Here is a 25,435-nt window from a genome sequence, read left to right as displayed (position 1 = left end):
GTCTGGAAAGCTCTGTTCAGATATCTACTTGCATGACTCAGTCTCTCATTTCCTTTAGGCCCTCTGTTCAAATATCACCTTCATAGGAAGGTTTCCCTGACCACACTACATAAAATAGCACCTGCTCTCAACATTCTCTTGCCCCTTACTCTGCTTTATTTCTCTGTATAGCTCTTATCACCACTCCACGTTCTACGTAATTAATCTATTTGTGTATCATTGCCTCTCTCCACTAAAATTCAAATGTTATAAAACCACAGACTGTCACCGACGTTTAATCAGGGCATAGAACAATGTCTGGTTCAGAGTAGGTGCTTAACAAATATTTGTCAAATGGATGATGTTTGTTTGAAATATTTATTAAGTTTTTAGTTAGATGGGCAAGCTAGAGGTTTTCAATCAATTTACCAACCACTTACTCTGTGGCAGGTACTATTCTCTAGCTTTTATGAGACAAAAGACCACCCATGGATCCCTGGATAAACAGAGCAGTGGGGGTCGGACAAGTCAGTTGATAATTGTAGTCAATTATACTTCAATAAAGCTGGAAAAAGAAACAGATAGCTGTAATCCACCTGTTCATTCAACATGTACTTATTGAGTACTTAATAGAAGAGAGCGGAGTTTCTTCACAGGCTTTTTATGTGCCAAGCATTGTGCAAAGGCATAGAAAGATGTATCTATTATATTTTTTAGAACAGCCGGTAACCATTATCCCCGATTTACAACCATGAAGTTTGAGGCTTACCAAGGCCCAAGGTTGCCACACTAGTGAAAGATTAAGACTAGACCAGTCGGGTTAAGCATCCGATTCTTGGTTTTGGCTCAGGTCATGATCTCAAGGTTTATGTGCAAGCCCTGTATGGCACTCTACACTGACAGTGCAGAGCCTGCTTGGGATTCTCTTTCTCCCACTCTCTCTCTCTGCCACTCCCCTGCTTGCTCTCTATCTCTCTCTCTCAAAATAAATAAATAAACATGAAAAAAAAAAAAAAAGCCTAGGCTAGGTGTAACTAAACCAGCCCTGCGAGAAATATTAAAGGGGACTCTCTGAGTGGGAAAGAAAGACAAAGCGACAAAAACTCGAAAAGAACAGGGAAAATCTCAAGACTAGACCAGGTCTAGGTCTAACTCTGTATTATAGTTATTCTGCTAAAGAAACTCAGAGAAGAACCATCTAACCTATGAGTGAGCTCAGAACAGCCTTCCAAGCAGAAGTAACACCTAAGGTAAACCTTCAAAGTAATGGGCCAGAATTGGGCAGGGTGGAGGGGAGAGCACGCTGAGCTGGATGGACAGCCTGTGTGAAGTATCACAACATTGCACTTTCCATAAAGAAACTTCTGGACCTTTGTTTTCATTAATACAGAAGGTTAAATTTTGGCTCTCTGAATTACTGAAATATAAAAAACACAAACACACACATACACATCCCATTATAAACAATAGCAAAATCAATTTAATATGTGATATAACTCAATCATGCAATGCAAATAATCAGCAGGAAAGAATAATATAAACACAAGACTGAGGAAGATCCAGTATTCCAGATTTTAACAAAAGAGATATGATTGCCTATAAACAACATTTTCCATTTATAGCATATAATTAAATAACTTATGTGGCAATTAAATTACATGCCAATTAAATAGAATTGCAAGCCTTAATAAAACAAGTTAAAAACAAATGGAAGTTATTACTGAAGCACATCAATTGCTTTTTTCCTACTAAGTTGAATTGACATCTAAAAATTAATACTTACCTGTGTTATATACTTTCTGTATTTAGAATAGAAGTTTAAAAATTAGACAGTTACAGGTTTTTCAAGCTAAAATTAAGTAAGGTTATGACGTCTGGATGTTTGTTTCATTCAAGTAAAATAATAAAGGAAAATGAATGTTTTAATTCATCGGTTTTACTTTTATTTTCTTCAAAATTCCATTTTTTTCCTCTTAACCATCCAGAGTGAGATTTTCTTTGAAGCAAGATGGCAGGTACCCAGAGCTGAGCTTTGACAGTATACAAAGCCAAATTTTTCATACTTGATCCAAGTGTTAAATCTGCAATTTACAGTTAATGTACCAACATGTTTACATACCTCTGTGGTATGTAAACCATAATACAGTTTAAACTTCAAATTAAATATATATATGTATATATATGTGTGTTATATGTGTGTGTGTGTGCATATATATATATATGTAAATTGCAATACAGTTTCAACTTCAAATTAAATATATATGTAATATACATCGTGTGTGTGTGTGTGTGTGTGTGTGTGTGTGTGTGTGTGTAATACTTGAGATATAGCATTATTTGTAATAATACTTGATAAGCAAGTATTGTTTCTGGGAGATGTGCCTCTCCCTTGTTTGTGGTTGTGCAGGGTTATGTTGCATACCTGAGGCTTCATATGCTTCAGAGAGTTTAGATAAACACTGACCAGGATTACTGGGAGCAAAAGATCCATCTGTCCACTTGAACCTCCTTTGTACCTGTCCAGAGAAAAAATATAGAGTACACTAAACCTAACTAAGGTTATTATGGTCTGGTTGTTAGAGTACCACATTGCCCTCATCCTGTCTTTTCTTCCTACTTTGCAATGTACTTGAGAAAACTGAAAAATCGTAATGGATCAATTTACAATATTTTATTTTCTAAAATTCTCTTTTGCGTGTTTACGGTGCAGAGCCCCCTTCTCCTCTGATAGGAGAGCTAGGCAGTTACCTGAATCTAGTTCAAAAAGGTTATATAAAAAGGGGCCCCTGGGTGGCTCAGTTGATTAAGCGACTGACTTCAGCTCAGGTCATGATCTCACACTCTGTGAGTTCAAGCCCTGTGTTGGGCTCTGTGCTGACAGCTCAGAGCCTGGGGCCTACTTCGGATTCTGTGTCTCCCACTCTCTCCGCCCCTCCCCAGCTCGTGCTCTCTGTCTCTCAGAAATAAATAAACGTTAAAAATTTAAAAAAACAGGTTATGTAAAAAGAAATTGTAATAAGAGGCATACTCTGCTTTCCAAATCCTTGTTTTCTCTTAATCTATGTAAGGCATACCCAAAATAGACAGGTAAAGAAAGAAAAAAGTTGTCTTTATGGAAGAAACAAAACAAAAAGCCTTAAAAACATATATTCATAATAAATATAAGTGGAGCTATAAATACAACTTGATATAGCAAAGCTTGCAGGTAGGAAAAACCTAACTGGCCATTATAATCCTTCACTCCCCAAACACTTGAATGCCTGCCCTCTACAGCGCTATTAGGTTTTATTCCTCACCTCAAGAAGCTTAAGTTCTAGTGCAAAAAAGTTAAATCAAAAGATAAAAACATTCACTCCTCCTGATTAGCAACTGCTTATCCTACTGAGCTTCAGCTATTCCATGCTCTTCCCTAGCTTGTGGTTTACAGCAATTTGCTTTCGTTAAGTTTCAGTGATATCTGATTAGTAGCTGCTCCCACATTCTATCTACCGTCCAGAGGGAAAAATGCCTTGCTCATCTTCCAAACATTGCACACAGGGATATAGTGAGATCATCTTGTGATTAATCAAATGCTTAATTCCTGAATATATATGGAGAAAGGGCAATAACGGGACATAAATGGCATGAACAGGAGTACAGGCGGGAAAGTTCTGGGTTTGAAGGGCAAGTGAGAGGGGGCAGCTCAGCGGCACATGTTTCATTTGATTGGCTAGAGCCTCAGTGGGCAGATGACATGGTGAAAGGAAGACTGGAAACTGGAGGTTGACTACAGGTTTGATGCAGGGCTAGGTTTCATTGAGTGATTCTGTAGATGGATGGTGTCCGTACTAGTTGAGGGTATTCCAGTCACCACCTAGGCCTGGTGGAATGCGAGGGCTGGTTATGGCTAACCCACTGAAGAGCAATGAGGGATCAAATGAGTGGAAGGACTGAATGCAGTCAAAGAACAGGTATATTTAAAAATGTTTTAAAGGACTTTAAACTACCTCTGCTTTGGAAACTGATTTCTTCACTGTCTAGTCACTTTAGAAAGGTGTGTTAAATTAAATCTTCCCAGTCCTCGCCACCCCAGGGGCTGGAAGTGAGGCCACAATAATAGTAATAACACAAATCCTATTATTTCAAGTGAGTCCAGTGTCTGGCCTAGGGCATCCAGCTCCCTGAAAAATCTTCCCCAAGTATTTCTAGGGGATCCAGAGCTGTCTAGATCATGGCTCTTTCCCTGGTCCTATGGCTGCTGCTTTTCTTCTGTGTACCCCTGTCCTCCAGTCAGCCTCTGACATGCCTCTAGGAAAAACAGGCACAGTGCTAGGATCCCACTGGCTGCAAATTCCCCATTCCTTGGTCAAACCATAGTGTTTGGAATTTACATCTGAAAAATGCATTATGAACATAATTTCATGCAGAAGTTAAGGCACATTCCACAAATCAGTGCATAATAAATATTTATTAACTTATTCAATAAATGTTTGCTTACCAGTGAGGTACAGAGACAGATTTAGGAAATAAAAGACAGAGTCCCTTCACTCAAGAAATATATGCCATTCTCGTCAGGAAAGCAGACACATCAATAGTAAACTGCAATGGTGTAAGGTGTGCTTTTTTGTTACCATGTTTATATGAGGCATCTGTGTGTGTGTGTGTGTGTGTGTGTGTGTGTGTGTGTACTCACCTTCTTCCAAAAAGAAATGACTACCCTAGGCAGGGTGGCAAGTGTTCAGGTTTATTTCAGGAACAGAGTGGAAGGGTGCTTAACTCCGATTAGGGGTGGTCAAGGAAGATTGTCTGCAGAATGCTATCGTATTTAGTAGGGCTTCAGATTCCATGTGCTGCCTTCACATCTTTGAGACTCACAGGGCCCTGAAGGCTTAGCTGTGAGTTCCCCTACTCTTGCCAGAAATGTCCCTGACCTGGTGGGAAAGGCTCCCCACCCTTGTTCCTCTGTCAGCTGGGCTGGTTGTGACCCGTCCTGTCCTCAGCAAAATGAGCTGGACCTCTCTGCCAGCCTGTAAAACTCTTCAAACCCATCATATTCCCCAGTGGGAGCCAGGGGGTACCCTACCCTCTTGTTACCACAAAGCCGACCTCCCAAAGTGCCTTTTGATTCATTTGGCTCCCAAGTACAACTACCCATGTGGACCTCTCTGGCATTCAGTGCCCTTTCCCCTGGGCTGTGGGTGTATATGACAAGTAACTGTTGCCAACCTCACCTGGCCAGTGTTGGGTGTTGCGTGTTTGGCCTTCTCACACTATTTCGGGTGGAGGAATCCCTCCTTCACCAGCAAGGTGGAAAGGAGGTGCTCAGAACAGTCATGTTGGAGGAGTTTTGAAGGATGAATAAGATTTACATAGGTGGAGACATGGAAGAAAGCATGTCAGAAGAGAGATACAAAAGAGTATGATGCATTTAAGGAAGGACAAGCAGATTGGTAGGATGGAGAGATAGTGAGGGTAGAGGCTAAAGAGGGAGTGCCATTTGTGAAAAAGTAAAGAGGTTTTTTGTTTTTTTGTTTTGTTTTGTTTTTCCTGAAACAACATTAAAGGATTTTAATGAGACATTTCACAAAGATCACTCTAGTACTGTGTGGCCAATGGATTCAAAGTAGGGCCAGAATAAAGGCCAAGCAGCCAGTGAGAACGCCATGATAGAAAGTCAAGCAGGAAGCAACGAGAGCTAAGACCAGGTTCTGTAGGTACAAAGAATGGAAGCCATTCATGTTCCTGGCCCATAGGATGCAGTACTGAGGACAAAGGAGGGGGAAGAATTGGAAACGACTGCTAGACTTGGGTAGCCAGGTACAAGCTGTCTTCATTCACTGAGTTAGGACATGCAAGAAGAGGAACAGGTTTGAGATTGGGAAGAATCCAATTCTGGACATATTGATTTTGAGATGTCTGTGGAACATCCAAGCACTGTCCAGTGGATGGTTCATCCTATGGATCTTAGAAGAGGCTAGAGATAAAGGTTTGAGTGCACAAAGGTGATACTGATGCCTGGGCTCTGATGCAAGTCAAGAGGAACGTACAGAGAAAAAAAGTCTCAAAGTAAAGCATGCCAACATTTAAAAGGTGAATGGAAGAAGAGATGTTTACAAAGGAAACTGCAAAGAAACCAAGGGTATCAGGAGAATGTTGTTCTGGAAGTCAGGATAGGAAAGAACCTGGGGTGTGTATATACTTAGGGAGATGATGAAGCAACAGGATTCAGGAATATTCGACAGAGCAAGGTTCATGAAGAGGTCAGAGCAAAAGGATTCAGAGAAAAGATGGAGAAATTAATGCTTAATAAACAGAATGGTCATCACTTCCAATGAAAGAGATGAAGACAAAGGATACAAATAAACTTGTAAGTATAAATAGCTTAATGTTTTCTTCATTGTGAAATAAAAATTCCAGATAAATTGCCTACCACTGGGTGGAACAAAACTGAAAAACAGTGCTCCTCATTTAGTTAGCCAGCAGGCTGACGATAAAGAGGCAAAGAATTCTAGCAACTTAAGAGTTTTCATTTATGTGGAAATGTAGTTTGATAGACATAAAAAGGAACATAATCTGAGAAGCACTTAGAAGCTATAGTGATAGGTCTATAAACAAGACTATGTGAAGCCAGCTAATAAACTCAAACCTACTTTAGGATAAAAGAAACTGCAAGACATGTAAAAACCCAAATTGTATGGGTACACTGTGAAACAGAATTACAGTGTTAATTCCTAAGCAAAATAATATTTCACCAAATAATACATGGGTACAATTTTGTTACAATGCATTTGTCACACCTACTAAAAATGCTTTGATTACAACTGATGCTTACAATTGGATTTCAAATGTGATGTTGCAATCAAAATAAACATCCAAGACAAATTGATAAGCCTAAGTTATTCTTGTTTTTTTTTATTAACCCTAATTTAAATCTGAGAGTTCATTACTAAAAATGTACATACAAAGCTTTCCCAAGATCAGATAGTTCTCATCTGAAGAATATTTTATCTTTTCAAAACAAAATGGACTATTTTCTGAGGACAACTTATTATCTCAAAAACAAAAATAAAATAAGTAAATCATTACAATCCACTTAGTGCAAATTTAACACAAATGCACTGCAATAATTTTTTAACAAGCATGTCATAAGAATAAATCATAAATTACCAACACAGATAAAAACGAATTCTGAATGTGCAGGCATACAATTACAGATGGTTCATGGTAAGATACATACTTGTACTCTGAAACTTAGTCATTTGTTTTGGTGTTTTTATATTAAACTCTTTAGAACCTAATATTTATTATATAAGGAAGAATTTCTCTTAAATAAAATTTAGCTGTTGGTTTGTCAGTAATAACTTTTGTTCAAAAATACTTGAAAATGTTGAAAAAATAAAAGTGTTGGGGGAAAATCTTTATAACTCCACCACTAAATCAGAACCTTCTGATAAATATCTAACAGACATCTCTTGAAATGCATAATTAACTGCAGTGAAATAGAACTGGAATTATACATATTTTGTATTTGCTCTTTAAACTTAATATTCCTAATACTGTGTCTTGAACATCTATCTTTCCATGCTAATAGCTAAAGATCTACCTGATCATTATAATAGCTACATTGTATTGTGCTATACAAATATATTAGCTTTTTAATGACTTAACTGATGAAAATCTGGGTTGTCTCCAATATTTTGTTATAATTAGCTATGCTGCAGTGAAAACAACCTTGACATATGCCTCTATAGACATGTCTATCTCGTTAGGATAAATTCCTGCAGTGGAATTAGTGGGTCAAAGAGGATCCACATTTTAAACTTAAGGACATTACCTACCTGCTGTCCAGAACAAAAGCAATTTCATACTTCCATCCATAGTCCATGAGTGCCCATTTCTTGAGTTACTAATGAGGGTGAACAACTCTTTCTCTAGGTTTGCTGCCATATGCATCTATTGTTGAATGGGTTATCCACTCATTTTCATTCTCTTCGAGGGTGTTCATCATTTAATATAGAATTTTTTTAAGATGATTCATCTTTATGTGTTATTATGGATTTTTTTCTACTTTTCCTATTTTGTTCTTTGATAGTTTGGGCTTCTGAGTAATGGTGTAAGGGGATGTTCACCTCTCAAGATTATAAAAAAAATACTCTACCATCTGTTTGTTGTATATAATTTTATTTATTATATTCAAGTTTTTGAACCATCTCAAAGCCTATTGTCAACCACAAAAGTGAGAAACATTTCTAGACTCTCTTTTGTTCCACTGATCTTGGACTAATATTTTAGTAACTCTAACTTGGGAAAAAAATTTTCATATCTGCTGGCACTCGTTCCAACTTTTTAAGTATTTTTTTTAATGTGTCTGGCTATCTGCCTATTTTTTTTCCCCACAAAAAAAGCTTTGGAAACATTTTTTCAAGATTCTAAAAAGTCCTATTGAGATTTTGGTATGAATTACGTTGAATTTCCAGAGTACAAGAGGAAAATCTGTACATGAATCTGATCAAGAAATCTTTAAGTATTCCATTATGTCCTCCAGGAGTTCTGTAGTTCTCTTTTTAAGGGTCCTGTATGTTTCTTGTAAATTTGGTCACTTATATTTCACTGCTTTTTAAATTTAAGTAGTATTTCTATTGCTAATAGATCTTTCTCCAATATATTTTCTGATTGATCAGGTTTATATTAATTTTTGTAGATTTCTTTATTATTTTTTTAATTTTTTAACATTTATTTATTTTTGAGACAGAGAGAGAGAGAGTATGAATGGGGGAGGGTCAGAGAGAGAGGGAGACACAGAATCTGAAACAGGCTCCAGGCTCTGAGCTGTCAGCACAGAGCCTGACACAGGGCTTGAACTCACAGACTGCAAGATCATGACCTGAACCGAAGTCAGACACTTAACCGACTGAGCCACCCAGGCACCCCAATTTCTGTATATTTATTATGCAATTAGCTACCTTTTTGAACTCATAAGTTTGAACTCTTTCCATTTATTCTCTTATATTCTCCAGGGTTATTATAATATAACTGTAAATAATGATTCTTCTGTATGCTCCCTTCTAATATCTGTATGTGTGACTTCTAAAAATTTTAAAGGATAGGGGCGCCTGGGTGGCTCAGTCGGTTAAGCAGCCGACTTCGGCTCAGGTCATGCTCTCGCGGTCCGTGAATTCGAGCCCCGCGTCGGGCTCTGTGCTGACAGCTCAGAGCCTGGAGCCTGTTTCAGATTCTGTGTCTCCCTCTCTCTGACCTTCCCCTGTTCATGGTCTCTCTCTGTCTCAAAAATAAATAAACGTTAAAAAAAAATTTTTTTTAAATAAAAAAAATTTTTAAAGGATATATTTTATTACTAGTAGTTTTTAAGGGCATCTGGGTGGCTCAGTCAGTTGAGCGTCTGACTTCGGCTCAGGTCATGATCTCATGGTTCGTGAGTTCAAGCCCCGTGTCAGGCTCTGTGCTGACAGCTCAGAGCCTCGAGCCTGCTTCGGATTCTGTGTCCCCCTCTCTCTCTGCCCCACCCCTGCTTGTGCTCTGTCTCTGTCTTTCAGAAATGAATAAATACTTAAAAAAAAAAAGAGTAGTTTTTATTAATTTGGCATAGATCTAATAAAAACTATCAGTAAATAAACTTAGCTCTTTTGGTTAGTTTAGGAAAATATTACTTTGATCTTTCTGTTTTCTTTGGGGTGGCACACTATAATTCAAAACTCGTATTTTTCTTTCTTTTGTTTGCTATATCTTTTTTTTTCTCATCTCTTTCTCCACATTTTTAGAGTGATCAAATTTACCCATATGACCATTGAAGTTCAGTAGCGTCAGTTATGCTGATTTATTCCTTGTATGGGAATTTGCTTTGGGGGTTTGCTTTTATTTTATTTTTTCATATTTCAGGATGCTTCCCTTTCATTCCTCCTCTATTTCAACTTACTCCTTCTTTATGCCTAATAAAAATGAAAGACTATTTGTTTAAACACTTCTTTATGCAAGACAGAGCACTAAGTACTTCACAGACTTGAACTTGTTAACTTTCTACAAACGCTAAGGTAGATATTACTCCTGTGTTATGTGTGAGGAAACTGAAACTGAATGACTAGTTAATTTGCCCAGGACTCTACAGTTGGTCAGTAGGAAAGCCAGGATTTAAAGCCAGGTCATCTGCCTCCACAACCCATGCTTTTAACAACACTACCAGACAGTTAGTTTCACATGCCCTTGCGTCTGTTCATAGGGGAGTTCAGTTCCTTTCAGATCTATACCTGGAATGAGGTGGCCTCAAAAATACCTTGAGTCAATTCCACTGCCTGCTGCACTAATGCAGGAGCATCTTCTGCTCCAATTCTTAGATAATTTGCCATTGCTCAAGTCAGACAAATGTTCTCTGTCCAAGGGTTATACACCTTCCAGCATTTGTTACAATCTAGGGATTCTCCACCCTCCACCCATTAGCAAGATTTTCTCTGTGGTGACTGTACACTCAGGGGCGCAAAGTCCCCCTCACTCCTGAGTCTGCAGGTGTACCCCAAACTGAAATCTGTAGTTTCTATCATGCAGGTGAAAGAAAGGGGCAGGGGACTACTGAGGGGGTGGGCATAGATCTCAATTCTAGCTAGCTCAGATGATGTCTGGGCAGCAGGGACTTGATTTTCTAGGTAGTGTAGCTCCTGTGCCCTGAGTTTGAGGCAGTGACTGAGTTGGAGCTTTTTACTAACTTCTCTCCAGCTAATTTGGGTCAATGAATCAAATGACGGACACTGGAGTTACTATAAATTCCCAGTGGATTCTGGCACAGGGTTTCTTCTTTAGTTTCTAGTACTGTTATAATCTTTGTGCGAATTTTTGCATGAAGCTGGGAAAGGATAACCAGGGATTACCAATCTCTGGCATGTTTAACATGTTTAACAAGCATCTGTATCACACAGCAGGTTTGTGATTTGATTTAGGTTCACTTTTCTTTTTTTTTTTGAGAGAAAGGGAGAGTGTGGGTGCGTGAGTGGGGGAGGGGCAGAGAGAATCTTAAGCAGGCGTGGGCTCAATCTTATGACCTTGAGACCATGACCTGACCCGAAATCAAGAGTCAGAAGCTTAACCAACTGAGCCATCCAGGTGCCCCTAGACTCACTCTTAAAGAGTATACATAGACTGTCTTCATCAACACCTAACAGTCTGACTCACTCACCAAAGTGAATCTAGATCACTTTTTATGATATAACATTTCTGGGCTCTCTTCTTGGATATAGGAAGTTCCCCAAATATGAGCTATTCCTAAAGCCCTATAGTGAAACTGTCCTATGAAAATTTTCAAATGACGTATTTTCAAAAAATCACCATGCTAAAAAATGGTAGTGTTGGAAAAAGAATTAAGGATTGATCTGAGGTGTTTTCCCATCTATGAGACGTGGTTGAGGAGGCAGAGAGAGCCAGGTCAAAGCAACCTGATAGGTTTTGCTATTCTTTAGTGTTATCTTGCACACAAAAAAAGCTCTTTACACCATGAATTGTGGAAGCCCCTTGGCACATAGAATTTCTTGCCTGAGTAAAGCTGAGCTAAGGACATTATAAAATGCTACCTCTTGGGGCACCTGGGTAGCTCAGTCAGTTAAACATCTGACTTTGGCTCAAGTCATTATCTCACGGTCTGTGGGTTCAAGCCCCGTGTCAAGCTCTGTGCTGACAGCTCAGAGCCTGGAGCCTGCTTCGGATTCTGTGTCTCCCTTTTTTTCTCTCTGCTCTTACCCTGCTCACACTCTGTCTCTCAAAAACTAAGCATTAAAAAATTAAGAAAAAAATTGAAATGCTACTCCCCCACCCCCCCTTTTAGAAGCACCCAAGTTTTGTACTTCTATGGCCAAAGCTACTCTGGATAGAGGCAGGTAACAAATGCATCAAAAATATTAAATGTGTAACTAGAAATCTCATGCTACATTAAGTGCCCTTCATCTGTGTTCTTATGTCACTCCCTTGTGATGATTGGTTTTACGTATCAATGTAATGTCACCATGTTTTATTTATGTGCTTACAAAAAGTCACCACATGACTCCAGGTAGATTACCCTCATAACGCAGATGGGCTGCATGCAATCGGTCAAAAGTCTTAAGAACAAAAACTGAGGTTTCCCAGAGAAAGAATTCAGCAATATAGAAACTCTGTTGGCCTACCCTATAGATTTAGACTTATCAGTCCCCATAGCTGCATGAGAAAATTCCTTAAATCTCTTTATACATACGCATGTGTATTTGTACATATATAGGAGGCTGTGCTCATATAAAGAAAAACAGGAAAAAAATAACAATCAAACCTCATTTCCTTGCACATAACATTGATGGCATTTATTTACTATAGATAAAGACTTCCAACACAGAACACTGTTAGGAATTAATCATTAGGAACTACGTAAGAGATGTGATGTAAGGCAAGTATTATATAAAGATGAAATAGATAAACAGTTTTTATTTTTCTACAATATTATTTCTATTCTTTCCACTGCAAGTTACCATGCTATGAAAACAAAAGCCGCCCACTCTTAATATGTCAAATTTGTTTAGTAATTTAAAGAAAAATATATGACTCCCATCACACAGATAATTCTAAATTTACTTTGAAAATCAAATCATCAAGAAGTATCTATCTGGAGAGACTATGGACTTACTATCACATTATAACAAAGATAAGGCTGCTATCTTCACAGAATATATGGATAATTAGTAATCAACCATTAACACAGTGAATGTTCTAATATTTGGGGAAATATTGGAAAACTATTTTTTAAAAAACAAATTTCTGTGGACATTGTTTATCTTGCCAATGAGATTAGTTTGGAAAAGGGGTCTTGTTTAGTTTAGAAAATCTTCAGAGTCCAATAGAGTTCTGGGCTGAACATATACTGAAGATCCTTTACAAGCACAAATAGGCTTGGAAATCACGCAGTCTTACTTTGAATTAGCTTGCTTTAGTCCAAGGTATGGAATTAATGATCAAGTACTAGGAATTTCTGTAATGTACCCAATGCCAAATGGCTACTAACATTCTACTTCCTACTATGATGACTCCTTGATTAGAGCTCGGTGGGAGGCATAAAGCATATTGTGAACTATAAAATAAATTGTACTCCAATTTATTCCAGATCTCTAAAGCTAAATCTTGTTTTTCGATATAAGAAACTCACTATTTTAGCAGAAGTAGTATAAGTAAAACTGGGGCAGGAAACTTCTAATTGCACAAGAAATACATGAAAGACTTAATCATTCTAAGAGAAGAATCATTTTCCCAGTAGCCCCACTGCTATGGATGATATTTTCATGAGCCTGGGCCACCTTCTCCAATGAATACTGAGAACCTATTACAGGTTTCAGCCAACCAATTTCCATTCCAGCTTGAAGGGCCGCTGCATATTGCCTAAATTCCTCCTAAGTGAAAGAAAAAGGTATGTCTGTAGAAGAACATACGACCTAAGTTTCAGAAGCACTAGAAATTTTCAGATTCTAAGAGTTAGAACATAAACGGTTTCTTACAAATATGTGGCTTTTGTCAACTTGTCCAGAACTACAGAAAAAGTAGTTCTATATAGAATAACCATAAGCCCAATTTGTCTGAGACAGTGTCAGTTCACAAAATACCTACTGTCCTAAAGTAATTACTAATAGTATGTCTTTTCTCTCTCAAAAGTGTCTTGACTTGGAAAATAAATCACACTGTCACCCTGGTTATCTTATAGTGACTAATACTTAACATACTCATGTAGTCAGATAACTAAGTTTAACATCTGCTTAAACTTTCAGTCTGTCTGACTAGGCAAATTGTCTCAGTGTTTAAGTTACCAAGATCAGAATCACTTCTTTTCCTACCTTAGTTGATGAGTAGAGAGCAACCCCAATTATACTAGATTCCTTTGTCATGGTGTCCCGTGGGTTTATTTCAATAGGACCTCTGCTGCCAACAACCTATTATGAAGAATAACACGTCTATAGTTAAAGATTACTGTAAAATAGTATTAAATTATGGTAAAACTTCAAAGTGGTAAAAAGAAACCAAAATACTTACTATTACTCGTCCTCCACGTGACAGAAGATTCAAATCATTATTAAGATTTACATTAGCTAACATTTCAATGATCACATCAATTCCTTTTTCACCAACAGATTTCTGTGTAATAAAAAAGAACCCAGAGTGAGATAAGAAAACAAGTAAAAAAAAAAACAACCCTGTAAAATAGTTATCATAGTCCTATATATTGCAGAAATGTGTTTCAAAAGACATAAATACTACATTTTTAAGACTATAACACAAATTGTTAATGATCTAATTATATACTGAGGATGTAATTCCAAGGTACTAGTCACAACATCTAAAGTGATAAAGATTTATACTAAATAAATTTCACATGCTTCGACTCGACTATAAAATACTTTTTATTTTATAAATAGTTGAAAATTTTCTGTCTTCAAAATGTATTTTCACAGAGAAAAAAAACAAAAAACAAAGCGTAAATCCCAAAAAGGTTTTCACTTTAAAAAAAAAACAACAAAAAACAAAAGAAAAGCACTGGCTGTCTGGCATTGCAGATTTTTTCTGTGTGTGCATTCAGTTTTGTCCCAAGTGGTTTACAATCAGCTTGGCTACTACTTCTTTTCTTTTGGGTTTTTTCAGAGATCTTGGCCATCCCAAACTGTCTCTTAAGTAAGTTATACATACACACCTTGTATTCATTTTATTCTAACAAAAAAAAAAAAATGAATACCTGTGTCAGATATTGTTAAGTACTGGGAATTCAAAGATGGACACAGAGAACTCAAAACACAGCTAGGGAGAAAGATGGAAAATACCGCTGACACAGCTGTGATGGAATGGGCCAAGTGCTGCGTGAGCAGAAATAAACCACAGGTTATGGAGAAAAACAGAGTTACAACCCTGATCATCTGTAATGATCACAGAAAGTTCCACAGAGGTGAGGACCTGGGCCCTGAGGAATGAACAGGAGTCCTGTAAGTAAAAAGGGAGGAAGAAGAGCCAGCGGAACACACATGAGGCATAGTCCCTCCAGACAGAAGAAACAGAAAAGCAAAGAGCTATGGACTGAGAGTCCAGGTCAGGATCAGAAAGTAGCCAAGCAGAGCTGAGGCATGTGTTTGGGAATGGGGGGGGGGGGGGGGAGGAGGGAAAGGGAGAGAGGTAGAGACTATAAGTTGCTATGGACTGGGAACACACATTGAATGCCACGTTACAGGATCCAGACTTTTGGGGGGCAGGTATCAATTAAGTTTTGTGTCAGACACTGTTTTAGGATACTGAGCTGCAGCAGGTAACAAGAGAGACAAAAATTCCTATATATATATATATATATATATATATATATATATATATATATATATATATATATTTTAGGAGAACAAATAACTCTGGAGACAGTGAAGATAGAAGGCGATAGTAAGTCAGTTATAAACAAAAGACAAAGCTGGAGAAGATGAAGACTAAACTAAGTCACAATGGAGAACAGAACAAAGAAGATATATTTGAAAGGCATGTCAGAGATGAAACTGATAGAGGGAGGTGATCGGCCTGATGGGTAGGAAGGAGAATGATGATTAAAAGATAGAAATATAAAATAAAACTTGTGACCCTGTCTGGGGGGAGCAGATGAGTGGAGACATCCAGGAGGTCAATGACACAAAGGCAGGGAACTCCCGCCAGAGACAGTGCTGGATACCAGCAGGATGCAGGCACTAACTGACCAGGGGAGATGAGACTGGTCAGGAGGAAGGTCTAGCACCAGGGAGGATGGCAGACCAAGGGGAAAGTCTAAGGAGCAACAACATTTAAGTAATATGAGGAGGAAGGGGGCTGGAAATGAAGTCAGGCAAGTAAGACGAGAACCAGCTTTCAGGAGACGTGGTCAGGGGTAGCTGCTGCCAAAAAAAAACCCCCCAAAAAATCAAGCAGGATGAGGCCTAAGCCAAAAGCAGCAGATGGGTAATTAGGAGCCCACCGGTGACCTCTGACAAGAGGTATAAGTAGCTGGGGTGGAAGCAACATGCGGGGGAAGGTGACGGGAGGTAAGGAAGTAAAAGATGTCCTCACTACTTTCTCAAGTGTGGTGGTAGAGGGTGTGGAGGGTTTGATAAAGGGTTAAGGGAATGGTCTGGAGAATGAGAGAGACTTAAGCAGAAGGAGCCAGTAGAAGACATAGAAGCCATAAGACCTCAAGGTCTTAAGGTCAGATTTCTGCAAAACAAAAACATATTCTTAAAATAACTGAGCATTTTTCATCTTTATAAATATTCTTGGATAATAGTATCAGGCATGAATATTCAATTAATTTTAGGTTTTCTAGATATATAACAAAAGAGTGCCTTTACACAGCTTTTTTTTTTTTTTTTGGCAAGATGATGTAGTGGTAATACACAAACCCTCACTCATATTTTCCTCAATTTGTAATGACCTAGGTTACATAGTAATCAGTGCCTGGAAAATTCTAATTCTTTCTCAACATGAGCAAGTAGTCTGAGGATTAGGTTGAATTCTGCTCTAGCAATGAAATATATGCAACGAGTAACAAAGCCTACCTCACCACTCTGGTTGTGGTAGTGATTATTCTTCCATGGCATACAATTGACAAGTAAACTTTGTCCCCTAGCTTAGACAGATCCAATTTGTAATCTGTAACTACCTCACCTTCTCTGGAAAATTTCAACCAATAGAAATTATATTAAGAAATTAAGAAAACCTCATGGTTGCCAGAGGTGGGGGTGGGAACTGGGTGAAATGGGTGAATGTGATCAAAAGGTACAAACTTCCAGTCATTAAAAAAAAATAAGTCATGGGGATATAACGTACAGCATGACAACTATAGTTAATAATACTGTATCACAGATTTGAAAGTTGCTAAGAGCATATCTTAAAAGTTCTTATCAGAAGAAAAAAAATTTGTAACTATGTATGGTGATGGATGTTAATGAGACTCAGTGTGGTAATCATTTCACAATATATGATATATACAAATATCAAAAAAAAAAAAATTTAAAAGAACACCTCTCAGCTCTAAATACAAAGCTATGACTTTACTCAAAATGTGACTGCATTAAAGAGTACCAATTTTTATAACTAAGACTCTGGAAAGGCTATATTTTATTTGATAAACATAAACAAGTCAAATGAGAGTGAGGTCTGAAAATTAGACATCTCTGCTTTTTTAATTAAAACTTTAAAACACACATAGGCATAAAAAAAGAAAACAAACAGCTTTAAGAGAGTGGTTGCTTAAAAAAGGTTACAAAAAAGTAAGTCTGTCAAGAAACAAAATTTACTTTCATAAAACTGTGGACTAATTTTACCTTAATTTTATCAATATAATTATGTTCTCTGTGGTTAAACACTTCATGGGCTCCATTTTGCAAAACGATGTTTTGTCCTTCCCCGGTACCAGCTGTGCCCAGAACCTTTAAACCATAAGCTCTAGCAATCTGGCATACTGCCAGTCCAACCTGAAAAACAAAATATAAACGCATACTTTCAGATTCTTTGCATCCCTGAAAATATTTCTTAAATATATCTAATAAACTGAAGGTTCCCCTAGGTCCTACCCTATCCTTAAGGAATTTCGAGTCTAAATGAAGAAATAAGAACAACAGCTAACTTTTATTGAGCATTTATAATGTGCCAGGTACCACAAAAAATACTTTCTATGCATTGCTTTATTTTATCCTCACAGTAAGTCTAAGTAGACATGAAGTAGATATGACTAGTGTCCATGTTCTGTAGATGAGAAAACTGAAACTTATATAATGTAAGTGACTTGCCCAGGTCACAGAGATGGGAACAGAACCAAGTCACAGAGCTGGATCAAATCAGTCTGTAGAGCTTGAGCCTTTAACCACTGTATCAAAACGTGTACTTAGCATCTGCTTTGCACAGAAGGTACAGAGTTTAAAGCTATTCAAAACATGCTCACTGGCTTCATACTTTCACTGTACATTTAAAGTGTTACACAACAAATGTTACACCATTTAAGTGGAAGAGACAGGCGTATGAGCAAATTAACTTATTCATCTATATGATGACCATTAAATGTTTACTATGTGCTAGACATGGTACTTTGTGTAAGAAACATGTTCTAAGAAAGAGGAAAAATAATAAACACAAACAAATAAATGAATAAATTAAATTCAGAAAATAAAAACATGCTGTGAAAAAAACCCCAGCCTATTGTGTTACAAGGAGATAGAGAGAAGGGTTAGTTAGATCATCACCAAAGGCCACTCTGAAGAGATGAGACCTGAGTGAAGTGAGGCATGAGCCATGTGCAGATCTGGAAAGTCTGGTGGAGAATGCTGTAGGCAGAATGGCTGTAGCTCACCTTGTGATGTGGGAATGAGCCTGGGGCATTAAGGACAGAAAGAGGGTCCATGCGGCTTAAAGGCAGGGCACATAGGAGACAGAGCAAGATGTGGCCAGAGGGGTACACAGGGCCTTGCAGGTAAAGGCTCTGGATTATATTTAAGAGATAACTCAGAGCTATCAGACAGGTGCACCTGGGTGGCTCAGTCGGTTAAATGACCGACCAACACTTGATTTTTTCGGTTCTGGTCATGATCTAACAGTTTGTTGAGTTCGAGCCCCACATTGGGCTTCGTACTGACAGCGCTGAGCCTGCTGGGGTTCTCTCTCTCTCCCTTTCTCTCTGCCCCTCCCATGTGCTCTCTCTCTTTCTCTCTCAAAATAAATAAATAAATAAATAAATAAATAAATAAACAAATAAATAAATAAAAAGAACATTTTATATGGGAGACAGAGGGGAGTGGCGATAGGAGTAAGATGGACCTTCCTCATGGACTGCATCCGAGAAGTGAGGCACAGAGAAAAGTCAAGGCTGTCTCCTGGGTCTCTGGCCAGGTTAACTGGGTAGATTAACAGGGCTGAGGAAGAGTACAGAGAATCAAGTTTGTAAGAGTATCAAGACTCACTCTGAGCAAGCTGAGCTGTATTTGCTCACCTAAGTGAAAATGTGTAGTAATCAGCTGAATAAGCATATGGAGCTAGAAATATAAATTTGAGATTCATCAGTTTAGAGATGGTATTTAGAGCCACAGATTGCACGAAGTAACTAGATCATTACATAAATGTGCTTAGGATAAAGGAGAAATAAACGTATATTAGGAATATGGATAAAAGTAATTATTTAAATTACAGTGCTAGGAAATCTATGTTTGGTTACATGATCTATGAATGGCACAAATAAGTGTCACGTACATTTAGAGCAGGGCTTCTCAAACTTAGCACTATTGACATTCAGGGCTGGACAGTTCTATGATGTGGGTGCGATCCTGTATGTTGAAGGATGTGTAGAGTAGCATGTACCCATTAGAGGCCAGAAGCCCTCCATCCAGTGACAACCGAAATGTCCCCAGACACTGCGCCAGCCAAATGTTCGAGGGGGAGAAGAGATGATGCTAAACCACCCATCGCTGATAACCAATGATTAAGAGGAAGGTAAAATTATGGACTAGGCATGACAGTAAAGAGTTTAAATGAAAAATGATGATAGAAACTGATTAAAATTGTAACAGAATCACAGACTCCCCAGGCCTGAAGTAGACTTTAAAGATTGTATGGCATATGGGAGTGATGAGCCTGAACTCTGTTGGGTTTTGGCAGGGATTTGTTTGATTTAACCAAAACAAACAAACAAAAAAACTCACTGTCTGATGAGAGAGACATTCAATTCCATGAAATACATTATACTACGGAGTTAGCACTATTGATTTGCTACTTTAAATTAAAAAAAAAAACAAAAACAAAACAGGCCTGTAATAAAACTACACCTATACTAAAAACTTACTGTAAATATATCTCTTCATATTCTACTTTAAAGAAGCACCTAATTGCTGTTCTGAAGGTACTGTTTACTTTATTCTTGTCAACAATTATATCAGCAATACCCCTTTGATAGATGATATACCGTTAATGTGTCAACTATTTTTCTTCTATTTACTTTGCTGACACTAAAATAGGGCACTCCCCACCAACATATCTGGATAACAACCGTGTTCATAAATTCCACACCATTTTAAATACACACCATAATCCCAAAGGAATTTGCATTAAATGAGGACAGAAAGTACAAACAGAAGCAAGACAAAACCCAGTACTATTTCCCTGTGGTAGGGCAGGGAGGATCAGAAGCGCTTCACACACCAGGCCACCAGCCTATCCCTGCCAGCCAAGGATTTAACAAACTCAGCCAGCTCAGAGAACAGTATGGATTTTGCCTTAAAAAAAAAAAAAAATCATGGTGAAGCGACTGAGCTTTTTACAAGAGGGTGAAGATTTTCTTTAAACTCTTCTCTCCCCTTCCTACTGAAACCTCTCTCTTTTATACAGAGCACAAGGTTAGCTCTCTCAAAGCCAAAGCAATTTAAATAAATGCATGTTTGACAGATCCTTTAGTTATTTTGGGTGAAATTTAATTTAACCCAAAAATAGCCTCTTCAGTGAAGGTATGCAATGGGAAGTTTTGACAAGGTATATCTGTCATATTTTCTCAAGCCCCCAAAAGACATTCTTGGTCTTTTCAGGAAATAGTCTGATCTGTGACATCCTTCAGAATTGATCTATTTGAGGTAGACAGGAAGCTAAGTGTGGTACCTTGGGCTTCATCTCTCTAAAGTAACAGAAACACAATGGGCTGAATTCTCTGTTTGTACCACCTGGCCACCTTTAGCCATAAATTCACATTTTCAGGATGCCACTCATTATGCTGGGTACAATGTGCCATTTTTAATAGGTTACTTGTGTCGATTTACTCTGCAGAATACATAATGCTCTGAAAGGGTTAACCAGCTTCCTCAAGGTTAGCCATGGAGCCCCAGGAACTGTATTTTAAAAATGTGAAATCTCATCTCCAAAATTTCTAAAGCCTCTACATGCAGGATAGAGGTCATGTGGATTTCTTGTTAAATTCCAACCTCAGAGCTCTAACTTTTCCTCTAAGCTCCTCAGAGGCAGACTGACAGCCGGTTTCTTGAAGAAGCTTCTGACAGCCCAGTGTTGGGTTATTTCACTGAAGGGCTTATTTTAAAGTTCTCCGTCCTCTCCCCACCTCCCCACATTAGCATTTTAAGCCACGGGTTGTGGAGTTAAGGACACAGCTGTACACTGTGCCTTCCATGAATGTCATCAAAGCGCAGCGGGCGAGCAGTAGAAGGAAGATAGAAGGGCCTCAGAATTCACAGTGCAGCTTTGCAGTGCTGTCTGGGGCAATGCAGGTAAAGCTTTAACGAACCTTAGTTTCCTTATCTAAGGGAATAAGGAATTAATATTAACTTTAAAAAACTGTTTCAAATTCTAAATAAATATTATTATAACATAGGCTACTTGAAGGCAAAAACAAAGCCAGTTTATCTTGGTCCACACCCAACACAGGTGGAAAACCTAATACACACATTTTTAATGGGGTGGTCTGTTGAATCTATTAACCAAGAAATGCTAAACTAATGACAAGGAATCACCTTCAGAAGATAGAACTTAAAAAAGCTTTACTACAAAAAGGAATATTTATTGACTATAAATATTGACTATGTTTATAAATTTGGCTTTTAAAAATGACTTAAAAGAAATATAATGTGAAACCCATTAACAAAATCTCATTTAAAAATAAACTTAAAAAACAAATACTTACTCCTCCACTAGCCCCGTGAACCAGAACACTTTCTCCAGCTTTCACACGGGCACTGCAAAAGAAGGCATGATCATCACCTCACTTTGAAGCTAATTAACCCAGGAGTTTGTCATTCTTAAGAAAACTCTACCCTCAGTTCAGCTAACACTTCCCCAAATAGGAAGCTCATTCTACTTTACAGCCCCAAATTTTCTCCAGGTTTCAGAGGATCAAACAATGGCTCTTCAGAGCCACAAACAAAAGACAACCTTAAATTTATTTATGCATTCAACAAACGTTTACTGGGAATCTGTTATGTGCCAGGCACTGTGCTGCATGCCTGACTCTCGAATTCATTCCCCCAGAAAGTGTCTCAAAACAGGCTTTTTATAGCCTAATTGTTATTCTGTGGCCCGGGATAATGTCCAAGTAAACACAGAAGTCAGATTATTTAAGGAAACATTTTCCTTCTCTGTGCCTTTGAACATCAGGTTGTATAACCTCTAAGCCTGCATTTCAGAGAGCAACGCTGAATTGCCATGGTAGGAGAGTAAGAAGTACGATAAATCCTGTCACAAAGGTTTCTATGTCACCCCCAAAATGTCTAGATCCTCTGGTGAAATGACACATTCTTTTTAATTCTGGTTCATACTACTACTTTTCTATTATACCAAAAATAAGGCACAGGCAGCGAGACAGACAGGAGATGCTTTATTATTCCAGATGGACAAGTGCTAATGTCACAATCCAGCAGCTGTTCTATGATCCAGATCTGACTCTCAGGAGATCTCTTCCTTCCTAGAACAATAGGGGTGGCCGCACCATACAGACATTGTGGTCAGACATCTGGGAGTAAGAACAAAATAACCCTGGGTCCTGCTCAAGGCTCTATGCTAACAGCCGACAAATGGCAATTGTGAGCAGTAAATGAAGCTTTTCCCAATACTCTTGCTTAGAGATAAGGAGACTGAGGGCAGTGAGTTAAATGGAGAGTCTGAAATGATAAACTTAAGATAACTATCACCAAAACACTTTGATACTTTAAAAAGTAAAACATAAATAAATGTAAGAGAAAGAATAACTAACGTTATACTGTGGGATATGAAATACTTTTCCCAGTAACGTTTTTAAAAAACTTACAAACAAGCCCTCAAACACTAAAAGCACATTCTCCCTAAAACACTGGGCTTGGGGTGGGGTGGTGAAAAAGCAGGCTAACGCTCTTCTGGATGCCCACTGCTCTGATCCTTCTACCCTTGCACAGAGTCACTGTGATGGTTAATTTTATGTGTCAACTTGGCCTGAGCCATGGGGCCAGATATTCGGTCAAACATTATTCTGGATGTCTCTGTGAAGGGCCTCTTCCAATCAGCTGAAGGCTTTAATAGAACAAAGACTGGCTTCTGGAGCAAGAAGGGATTCTGCCCATAGATTGACTTTGAATTTGAACTGCAACTCTTTGCTGGGTCTCCAGCTTGCCAGTTTACCCTCTCAGACTTTAAACTCACCAAGCCTCCACAGAGCAATCTCCCTGCCTCAATCTCTCTCTAATATATATATATACATATGTGTATGTATATACATATGTAAGTACGCACAAATTCTGTTTTTCTGCTCCTCTGGAGGACGCTGACAAATACAGTCATCTCCCCCTGGGGGTCACGGCAGGGGCTGGAGCCTTGGCCTGGCCTTCCATGATGCTGTCCCTTATTCCCTCCCAGTCACTGAAGACTAGTACATGGCACACAGACTTTCTCTCCCACCCAAAACCAACCCTAATCTAAAAAGTTTCAACATTCCCTGGGAAGAAAACCTTGAATCACAATCCCTGAATTTTCCTCCCCTTTGGCCACTCTCTCCCAAGGCTGAACCTGGTAACTGCCCTCAACCATTCCACTTGAGAAATAGCAGACCCTAATAACCAATGCTATGACAGCAACCTCCTCTCCTAATTCTGTAAGCCCATATTCTCTCAAAAATTTTCTTTCCACTTCCCAGAGACTGGCATCTCTCAATTATTCAGTTTCTGCCCACTTGTGCTCCTGGCCTCGCTTCCTTTGCTGGACAGCTGGACCCTGAGGTAGGTTACCCCAACTCCTCCCTCTCTTCCTCTCCAGTGCTCTCATTTCCTTTGCACTGTTCCATTTTGCCACTAGTACTCCAGGCCTAGATGAATGTTAAAATCTAACTTCTTTGATAATCTATTCAAATGGCTTAGTACTATTAAAAAAAAAAAAAAAAAAACTCACATGACCATGCATTTTGGTGCCACTTCAGTTCTGATTCTCAAAAGATCACTTTGCATATTTAATTATGAAAAGTGAGGCAATCACATATGAGTTCCTTCAACACTCCACCTCCCTACCCACAAACTTTTCCGTAATTATGCCATTTTCACATCTTATAGGTTTAGCAGATGAGCTGTCCTTCGGATAGCTGAAGCCAATCTCCCTACATATGTCCTAAGTCCTTTCCATCTTGCCTTCTGCAGGATCTGGTTCCATCTGCCACTCCACCCTCTCTTCCAAACCTTCCATCGCCCCCTCTCTGCTAGATCTTTTCTCAGCTATAAACATGTTCAACTCTCGCCCAACCTTTAGAAAATCCTGTTGTCCCCACACTGTCCTCGAGTATTCTTCTGCTCCCTCCTCCCTCCCTACCTCCATTCAAGGAACCAGTTTCTGCTTCCTTCTCTAGCCCACTCACTCAAGCTTCTGTCCCACCACTACTGAAAATGACCTGATTCAAGTCACCAATCACCTCCTCACTGCGAAGCCTGTTCTTTTTATTCCTCAAACACCTCGCTGCTACATTTGATGGCTAGCTTCCCTCCTTAGTAACAACATCAACTACTGTCCCTAACACTGCCAACACTGATGGGAGTACTTGCTCTGCGCCAGACTCTGTGCTGATCTTTACCAGTGTTACCTCATTTAGTTCTCACCACACCCCTAGGAGGTAGGTGCTATTACTATCCACGTATTTCAAATCAGTAAACTACAGCTCAGGCAAGGAAGTAACTGGACCACGGTCATAGGGATGGTCGTAGGACAAAACAGTATTGCCCTCGGCATACACTCCCTTTGGTCTCTTAGGACTCTGTCCCTACCTCTGACTATACTCCTACATGCTGATATTCTCAAAGGTTCTATTCTCACTCCCCTGCACTTCACTCCCTGAAGGCTTTCAGTCACTTTCATCTCATCAGCTCCCACACACAGGCTGACAGTCCCTCAGTTACATGTTTAGCCTTCAGGCTTTCATCTAACAGGTTGCTGGTCTTCTCCATTATGATGCCTATCTTGGTTTCAACTCCAAAACTGGACTCAGCTTCCATCTGACACTTTTTCCTCCTTTTCTTTAAACATTATCCAAGCTAAAGAGCCGGAAGTATCCGTAAGCTCCTCTTCTCTCTCATTGTCCACATGCAAACACTCAACCAAATAAACCTGATTTTACCCTCCAGTAGTTATCCTTTCCTCTCCACCTTTTCTACTCTGGCCCGTAAGTATTATGCCTAAGAGATATTCACATAATACCCCCCTATCTCTTTCTCCATTCCTGTCACCAAATCCTGTCACCTTTCACATAGCTGACAGGTGATCTTAATAAAATACTCATATGACAGTATCTCTCCTGAATGAAACATTTCACGATCCCCAATCCCTTACAGAACCAATATGCGAGCTCTATCATCTTGTTTTTCATAATATGAAATCTATTCCATGTGATAGCTAACATTTATTGAGAAATGACTATATTCTAGCCTAATTCTATGCCACTCTTTGCCTTGATATCTTCTATTCAACAAAAGCAAATTGCTAT

The 25,435-nt window shown here is 38.7% G+C and overlaps 1 protein-coding gene across 5 annotated transcripts in view; it reads right to left on the bottom strand.

Moving 5' to 3' along the window:
* Positions 1–1,436: 1,436 nt before the first annotated feature.
* Positions 1,437–25,435, bottom strand: part of CRYZ (crystallin zeta) — a 36,131-nt gene continuing 12,132 nt past the window's right edge. For 2 of the 5 annotated variants that reach the window (XM_019448871.2, XM_053893882.1), the window contains exons 5-10: positions 21,632–21,683; positions 17,289–17,438; positions 14,002–14,103; positions 13,806–13,901; positions 2,402–2,495; positions 1,437–2,060 (exon numbers count right to left, since the gene is read on the bottom strand). In XM_019448871.2, coding sequence (XP_019304416.1) covers positions 1,867–2,060; positions 2,402–2,495; positions 13,806–13,901; positions 14,002–14,103; positions 17,289–17,438; positions 21,632–21,683 — 688 coding nt within the window. In that variant the 3' untranslated portion in view covers positions 1,437–1,866. Of the gene's footprint in view, positions 2,061–2,270; positions 2,496–12,263; positions 13,368–13,805; positions 13,902–14,001; positions 14,104–17,288; positions 17,439–21,631; positions 21,684–25,435 lie in introns of those variants that run through there. The other 3 variants (XM_053893880.1, XM_053893874.1, XM_019448872.2) reach the window with 3 other exon arrangements.

Source organism: Panthera pardus, unplaced genomic scaffold (assembly GCF_024362965.1).
Source record: "Panthera pardus isolate Hobbes unplaced genomic scaffold, ASM2436296v1 HiC_scaffold_11, whole genome shotgun sequence".
Classification (NCBI taxonomy): Eukaryota; Metazoa; Chordata; class Mammalia; order Carnivora; family Felidae; genus Panthera; species Panthera pardus.
Note: the sequence above shows the minus strand (reverse complement) of the source record. Positions and strands in the feature narration are given on the sequence as shown.